Source organism: Echinops telfairi, unplaced genomic scaffold (genome assembly GCF_000313985.2).
Source record: "Echinops telfairi isolate 266 unplaced genomic scaffold, ASM31398v2 ScPeMD7_7469;HRSCAF=8507_0, whole genome shotgun sequence".
Taxonomy (NCBI): domain Eukaryota; kingdom Metazoa; phylum Chordata; class Mammalia; order Afrosoricida; family Tenrecidae; genus Echinops; species Echinops telfairi.
In genome coordinates, this window is record NW_022111372.1 from 78,209,930 (window position 1) to 78,218,344 (window position 8,415).

General features: G+C 45.9%; 1 protein-coding gene across 1 annotated transcript; it reads left to right on the forward strand.

The window, feature by feature from the left end:
- The first annotated feature begins 7,565 nt into the window (after positions 1-7,565).
- DPRX (divergent-paired related homeobox) lies at positions 7,566-8,114 on the forward strand. The gene is given in 1 exon segment (XM_030888756.1): positions 7,566-8,114. A coding segment is annotated over 1 exon segment (549 nt).
- The last annotated feature ends 301 nt before the right edge of the window (positions 8,115-8,415 follow it).

The window sequence follows — 8,415 nt, forward strand, 5'->3', positions numbered from 1 at the left end:
AGAAGCTAGGAAGAAAATCAGGGGCCTCTAATTTCAAGCCTGCAAGTTTATTTAAAAATGACTTTAATTGGTCTGATGGCCTGATGGCCAACAGATGGAAAGTGGCCCACTTGAAGATGGATGTAGTTGGTGGGAAAGTGCCAGTAAGTACAATAAACAGGACCAGTGACAGCTAAGATGTCTTGGGTCAGGCACTGGACTAAGCATTAAATTCTTGGGCAGAGGTAGGCACTGATGCCCCTCATTTTACAGATGAGGGAATTCAGGTACAACAGGGTTTGGCCTTTGTCCAAGGCCACATGGCTGCCGAGGGGCAGGGTGGAGCTGTCAGCACAGGGGTCTAACCTCCTGGCTTGGGATGTGGGCCATCCTGCTACTCCCTCCACCCCTACCCCACCCCCCAGTCAGCTCACATCTACAGGGGTGCATGCCAAAGGCTCGCCCACCTGCACGAAGCCTCACCATACATTCATGCATCCAGAGCCCTCTGATCCACACAGGAGCCAAGCAGGGGCACCTGTCATCAGTGGACAAACAAAAGGACACACTTTTAGAAAATAGAAAGAAATCACTGTGATTATGAAATTGTAGACTTGCAGACGGCTCCCGCCTCAGTCTTTTTACAGTCTGACGCCATCAGCTGCCCTTCGGGAGAAAGATGAGGCTTTCTACTCCCATAAAGAGTGACCACCTTGGAAACCCACAGGGGCAGTTCTTCCGTCCTACAGGAATCACTAGGGGTCAACACGGACTGGATGGCTGTGGGTTCGTTTAGTTTCTGTTGGTCTTTCTGGAAAATCTCTTGTCTCAGTTCCTGTATCAATTAAATGAAGGCGATGCCACCTTTGGCTGTTCTGACAGTGTGGCATGATTGCCTTTCTGAAAGGCTCCCCGAAAGCCCCAGAGGGCTGTACAAGAGTGTTGTTCCCCAGAGGGCTACACAAGAGTGCAGTTCACAAGAATAGCTACAGAAAACGCCGCGAGTTGACATGCCTGCCAAGCCTTCTTCCCAAACTCCTATGATCGGACCACTCATGTGTCCCCTTCACAGATGCAGTAACTGAGGTTCAGAGATCAGATAACTGGCACAGGTGCACAAAATCGGGGGACAGTGGCACCACCGAGACAGAGATCTGGAAGGTCACTCGGTCCTCCTGCTCCCAAGTCCACCCTTGGTCTCTCTAAAACACACACGCGTGCACACACCCACACACTTTCACACCTTTTAAGGGATCTGGGTGAGATTCGGGGCTCCAAATTACAAAGTTTGGGAGCTTCTCGGGTAATCACCCTGCAAGGTCCCTTCCCAGTCAGTACCGGAGCTCCAAGTCTGTGTTCACGTCAGGTGGTCGGAAAGACTGCAAGGGCGGCAAGCTCAGGACACCTGCCCTTGAGGTCTCAGATAAGCCTGATCCCCGCTGCCCTCAGCAGTGTTGACAGCCCTGTCTTGGCTGGTGACACTGGGTGGAACTTGTAGCCTCACTAATCAGACTAAGGGCAGCCCTAACGTCACCAATGTAATCTCACGTTACTTACCTGAAGCTGGTCAGGGGCACTTCTGATGCTCGGCTGGGCTGTCTCAGGGCCACAGCCCAGCACCCACTGCCAGCTGTCAAAGAGCAATGTCTCCAGGTGTCATCGCCTTGTACCCTTCCTTCCTTTGGGGACTGCCCCACTTTCCCACAGAACTCTGTGCCCCCGCGGTTCCCCGAGGGCATGTTTCCTCCAGCTTCTGACAAGCTGAGGAAAGGAGAGTGCCAGCCTCACAGAATCTCGGCACTCGGAGGCTCTTGGATACTAAAGGTTGTCTAATCCAACTCCCTACCACTATCCCTTTCTCTCATTTGGCATGTAAGGCCCCTGCCAGTGGGCTGTCAGCCTCTGCTTGACTGCCTCCATGGCCAAGGAACTCACTACATGTCAAGGCCAGCCCCCCGTCAGAGAAGCCACACTTCTGTTGGATGCTCCCCTGGAACGCCCTCTCCTCACCCTACCTCACTGTCCTGACTTATTTGTAGCTTCTTCCAGGAAGTCTTCTTTGACCTCCCCTTTGCTCCCAAGTAACAAGAGCAAGAAAACAAATATGAAAGAGCCCCTGGGGCTGATCTGCTGTATGCTACCAATGCAGCCCGTTTGCTCCAGGAACGCACTTAAGGTCCCGGCTAAACAAACAGAAAGCAGTTGCCATCATACAGTGCAATGGATTGCTTTGATAGGAAGCAACTTCCAAAAGTTCACAGAAAAATTCTTCTATCCTTTAGTTCCATTTTCCCACAGAAACTTTGAAAACCCCTTGTATGACCGTTTTAGTCATGATCTTATAATGACCACCACATGATTCCCTGGAGCTATACAAATAAGGTGGTTCATAGGGGATTTGATAGCTTCTTAACTCTGTGCTTAGTCTGTTCCTTCTTTGTTGTCTGTTCTTGGTCTGGAAGCGCCGCTGAAACCTGTTCACTTTGGGTGACCTGCTGGCATTTGAAATACCGGTGACATCGCTTCCAACATCACAGCAACACACAAGCCACCACAGACAACTGACAAGTGGTAGTTTCAGGGGAAGGGACTGTGTAGATAGGGGGAGGGGAACCTAACATGGACACTGGTTAGTTTTGTCATTCTGCTAGGCTTAAGATGTGCCATCCCAGAAAGGGATGTGATTACCAACGAGAAGAGATGGCACCATGAACCGTGGGTCCGTTGGATCTAAGGACCCTGTGCTGGGAACACAGGGGTGGTGAGCTGTGACACCAGAAGCAGTGAGAAGCGATTGCGGAGCTACAGGGACAACAGGGACAAAGGAACCAAGAGACTGGTACGCTGGACTTTCCAACTCATGACGAGACCTGCACACTGTTGGCCCGGGGCTTACTTCCCGGCAAAGCAGAGTGCCTCTGCACACTTGCTGGCCGAGCTAGAGAGCTCTGCACCACTGTCTGAGCAGGACACACACTGGCCAGCCCTCAAGAAACCTCAGGGACCAAGCGGCCAAAGGTCAGAGAGAGGCCTGCCTGCGGTACAGGTGAGAGGAGGTTCTCCTGATAAACTCCTGCTTATTACTCTTATTACAGCCTCAATAAAGAGCAACATTACTGGCGTATGGTCTGGGAGTTCTGTATAGCCACTGCAATGAATTCTCAATCCCAGCAGGAAAGCAGAGAGTCCTGGGGGAGGGGGTGGTGGTGGTGGCTGGTGGCATAACTGGGAAAGTGGCTGGAGACAAGAGCTCTGTGTGAGCCCCTCCTCGTGGGAATGAGCCCTGAGCTGCTGCTGGTGATTCTCTCTCCTCTGCCTGACATCACTTCTACACGTCAAGACCATGCCACCTCTAGTGTGTCAGAATAGAACTGGGCTCTGCTGAACTCTCAAGGGCTGATTTTTCTGAAGTAGAAAAATGTGCAGGCCTTTCTTCTGGGTCACTCCTGGTGAACTTTGACTGCCAACTTTTTGGTTAGCATTCAAGTGTATCACGCACCCAGGGATGCCTTCAGCACTGCAGTTCTTTAATAGTCTGTCTCTTGGCGAGGTTGCACGTGCCGTGAGGGTGCCGTGAGGGCGGGCTTTGTCTACCCTGTATTCCCAGGGCTGAGCACAGCATCAGTAACATGGCACAAACTCACCGAGGTTGAACAATTCAGTGTATCCGAATGCCAAAGGGCAGAGGGCTGAGGCACAGAGAGCACAGGGCACCACTCCCAAGAGCCACACTCTCAGTCTAGCTCCATCGCTCGCCAGCTCGTCAACCCAGGCCCACGTCTTCACCTTTTTCTGGGAATTGAGCTTTCACTTACAACCCAGTGCTGCCAGCAGGAAGCCCACCCCTCTCCTTCCAGAAACAGCACCTCCTTTTTGCTGAGTTTCCAAGGCAGACAAACCCTCCAGGAGCCGCCTGGCTTCAGAGCCCTTCATTCATTATTCATGTATTTCCATGTAATACCATTTCTGCTGCATTCAAAGGACATGGCCCTGGAATAGGAGGCTTGCCACCTGCCAGTTAACAGGGATTCAATCTGACCATAGAAAATCTTGTTGAAGACTATCCAATTATCGAAAATCAAGCAAGCCCAGGGCCAGTGAGTCATGACATTCTCTTCCCCATTAATCATGCCTTTGAAACATTAAAATCACTTCCCTAAATATCATTGCCTTTACAACCTTCCATTTTTATAACAATGCTCTCAGGGATGGAGCTCAGGGCTTCTCATTCTCATTTTGCGGATGAGGAAACTGAGGTTCCGAAAGACTACATACCTAGTTCAAGGTCAGAGAGGTCCTAAGTGGCAGAGCTGATATGATAGACTCAAGGACAATTTACTTCATGGGCCAAACATATTCTGATGGAGAGTAGATGCTTGTTTGGCCTCTCCCTCATGGAAGTTTTCCTTCTTTGTCTACCAGAGGTCAGATAAAGCCAATGGACATATGTCCGCGTGGGTTCGTACCCCACTCTCGGTACCATAATGTATTAGTCTGGATACTTTGGAGAAACAAATAGAACACCCAAGTGAGGGATATGTTGCCTCCAAAATCCAAAGAGGCCCACTAGGCATTGTGCCTCTTTTTTAGTTGTTTGGGGCGCTAAATGCAATAGCTTATCCTTCAAATTAGTAGGAATATCTCAACATGCTCCACACCACTGGACCCACTAAGGAAGATGTATCAAAGACTCTAGATTCGGTGGTACAATATCTGCGTACAAGAGGTTGGGAAATTAACCCAACGAAGATTCAGGTACCCTCCACCTCAGTACAATTTCTAGGGGTCCAGTGATGTGGGGCATGTCGAGATATTTCTACTAAAATGAAGGATAAGCTATTGCATTTAGTGCTCCCAATGACTAAAAAAGAGGCTCAACACCTAGTGGGCCTCTTCAGATTTTGGAGGCAACATATCCCTCACTTGGGTGTTCTATTTGTTTCTCCAAAGTATCCAGACTAATATATTATGGTACCGAGAGTGGAGTACGAACCCACGCGAACATATGTCCATATCCCGGACGAGGCCCAGACTAATACAACACTCTTCCATATTCTTGCTGTTAGATGCTGCAAATAACGTTAATACCCACAGCACATCCACCATTCTGGAAGCGTGTCATATGATGGTGACTTGCATACTGGTACAATGTTGGAGATCCAGACTGGACCAGAGTAGGCAGGAGAGCCAGACCACTTCAGAAAGGTTAAGACACGGAAAATTTTATGACTAGCAGTAGGATACCGTCAGATTCCATGCTGGATGGAAGATGAGCTCCTCAGTTGGGAAGCATTCAAAATACCGCTGGGGCAGGGCTGCCTTCTCAAAGTCGAGTCCTTCTTAAGGATATGGATGAAGCAAAGCTTTAGGAACTTTCAACTGCTGATAGGGCAGGATGCAAAATGAGAAGGAACAGCCAAACACCCATAAATAATTGGAACATGATATGTAAAAAGTGTGAATCTGGGAAAATCAGAAGTCATCAAAAATGAAATGGAATGCATGAAGATCAGTATCCTAGAGCTAATGGGCTGATATTGGCCATTTTGAATCAGACACTCATATGGTTTAGAAAGGAATGGTACAGCATTCATCATAAAAAAGAGCATTTCATGATCTATCTTGGAGTACAATGCTGTCTGTGATGGGATAAAGTGGGATACGGAAGGGATAAGGAAGACTAGTTAATAAAACTATTATTTAAATGTACACATGGAACACTAAAGCCAATGATAAAGTGAAGATGTCTACCAATGTCTACAGTCTGAAATTGATTTAAAAATTTTTAAATAACAGTTTTATTGTTTTTGGTCAGGTATTAATATTTTTCACTAATATTTTAAAACTCATATCACAAACTAGTTTTGTATTCTTCTTTTATCGTTCTTATTTAAGTATTAACTGTAAGAAATAATAAAGTACTTTTCAGTAAAAAAGAAATCTCTAGCCAAGGAAACTTGAAAAGATGCTAGAAATAACCATGTCAGATAATATGATTATTTAATCTTACTCGAAATTAATGATGAAGATCACTTACTTAAGAAATTGCCGTGTGTACGTGAGTATAAGCCGACACACATATCAGCCGAGGCACCTAATTTTACCACAAAAACTGCATTTTAAAATGTGTTGAAAAACTCGGCTTATACGCAAGTATATGTAGTAACCTCTTGTTGTTTCAGTTTTATTTTTTTAATTGATCTTTTTTAATGCAGTCAGCATATATTGATAATTACTGGAGATTAGAATGAAAAAGTTGGAAACAAAGAGGAAGGATCAGTAGTTGGAAAATATGACTTGGTGACAGAAATTAGAATGGAAACTATATGATAGAATTTTACAAGACCAATGATTTCTCCATTGCAAATATCTTTTCTCAACAACATAAACAGGTACTGTACAGATAGACCACACCTGATGGCATACAACAAATAGAAAGCATTACAAGAGGATGAAAAGAATGCACAGAATCACTGAATCAAAAATAACTGGTCAACATTAAACTATTTCAAGAGGTAGCATATGATCAAGAACCAATGATCCTGAGGAAAGAACTCAGGGGCACCGAGGGCACTGGTGAGATCCAAGAATCCAGGAACTAATGAAATTCCACTGGATAGGATTCAATTCATGGATGCACTTCTGGAGATGTTCCCCAGTCTATGCCCCCAAATTTGTAAGGCAGCTAACTTATCAACCAACTGGGAAAGGTCTATAAACCTTAACTCTATAAACTCATTCTAGGCAAGGTGAATGTGGAACAGAATGTGGAAATTTTTGAAAAATAAAGCAAAATTTTGCTGAAGATAATTTCCTAGCAGTTGTAAAGTATATTGATAGGCAGCTGTCAGAAATTCAAGCCTGATTCAGAATAGGATGTGGAGCAAGGGACATAGCTGCCGATGTTGGATGGTCTTTGCTGAAAGCAAAGAGTTCCTTTATAATGTTTACTTGTGCTTTCTGGATTATACAAACACATTCAACAGTGTGATTGTAACAAGTTATGGTTGACATTACAAAGAATGAGAATTCCGGAATGCTTTACAGCGTGCATGAAGAACCTGTCCATAGTTCAAGAACAAGTGAATACTCTGAGGTTTAAAATGAGGAAACGTGATCCTTTCGCCACCCTTATTCACTCTGTGTGCTGAGCAAATACTCCGAGGTGCTGGACTATATGAAAAAGACCAGAGCATCAAGATAGAAAGAAAGCTTATTAATAACTTGTGATATAACACAGGTTTGTTTGAAGCACTGGCTGATGAAGATCAAAGACTGCAGCCTTCAGTCTGGTTCTATCTCAAGTTAAAAAGAAAACATTCTCACAGCTGGACAAAAAAGACAAAATCACGGTAAACAGAGAAAAGCTGTCAGGGGTAGCTATAAAACCTACTACCACCGACATTGCCTAACTTTGTGACCCCTACCGATCCAGATCCAGTCACGGCATGTCCTTTCCATGTGAGCAGACAGCCTCATCTTTCTCCCTCAGCTGGTGGATTTGAACAGCCGACCTTTGGTTACAACCCTGTCTTTGCCAGTTCTCGGCACTGGACCTGACCCCAAAGACATATGAAGGCTAAAGGATGGCTGACCCGAAGCACCATCCTAGCAACAAACATTGGCAGTGCACAGAAAGGAACCGGACCAAGTTCACGGAGGAGCAGGTGAAAGAGCTGAAGCGCTTGTTCCGGAAGAACCCGTACCCAAGTTCTACCCTTCGGAAAGAGGTGGCCTCAAACATGGGCTTAGAGCCCACAGTCCTGAAAGTGTGGTTCAAGAACTACAGAGCAAGACTCAGAAAAGCCAAAGACAATGCTGTTGAGCCGAAGCAGCAAGAAGCTCAGCATCAGCAGATCCACGGCAACAGAGCCCTGGAGAGTCCTGAGAGGACTTGCTGCACACACCTCGGGTCTCCCGAGGGCGCCCCTCCTGCACCCCTGGTTTAGACAGGTCATCTGGTCCCTTCATTCCAGCTTCGCAAATGCCCCAATTTTCAGCCTTCCACAAATGACTCTCTTGCCCACAACATTGTCCATTTTGGTTGCTGCCAAGACTCGAACATATACTACCTGGATCCTATCTGCAAACCCAAAGCTTTCGTCAAACACAGACTGGACTTCCTGGAGTCCTAACGGTCTACAAACAAATGATCGTCTGTGGCCAAAAAAAGAGTAAAGGGCAGACCCTCCTGTGACCATAGCAACAGGCTTGGGTGGCTGAGAATCTCCGAGTTCTTTCTTAGTTTTTTTTTTTTTTTTTAGTTTTTTTTTTTTTTTTTTTATTTATTTTTTTTTTGAGGCTGTAAATCTTTATTTATTTATTTATTTTTAAATCATTTTATATCCGAATTCTATTGGGGCACCTTTCTTTGAAGTGAGTACAAAGATGGATCTCTTCCAGTCGGCTGGCCAAGTGTCCATCTTCCAAATTTCC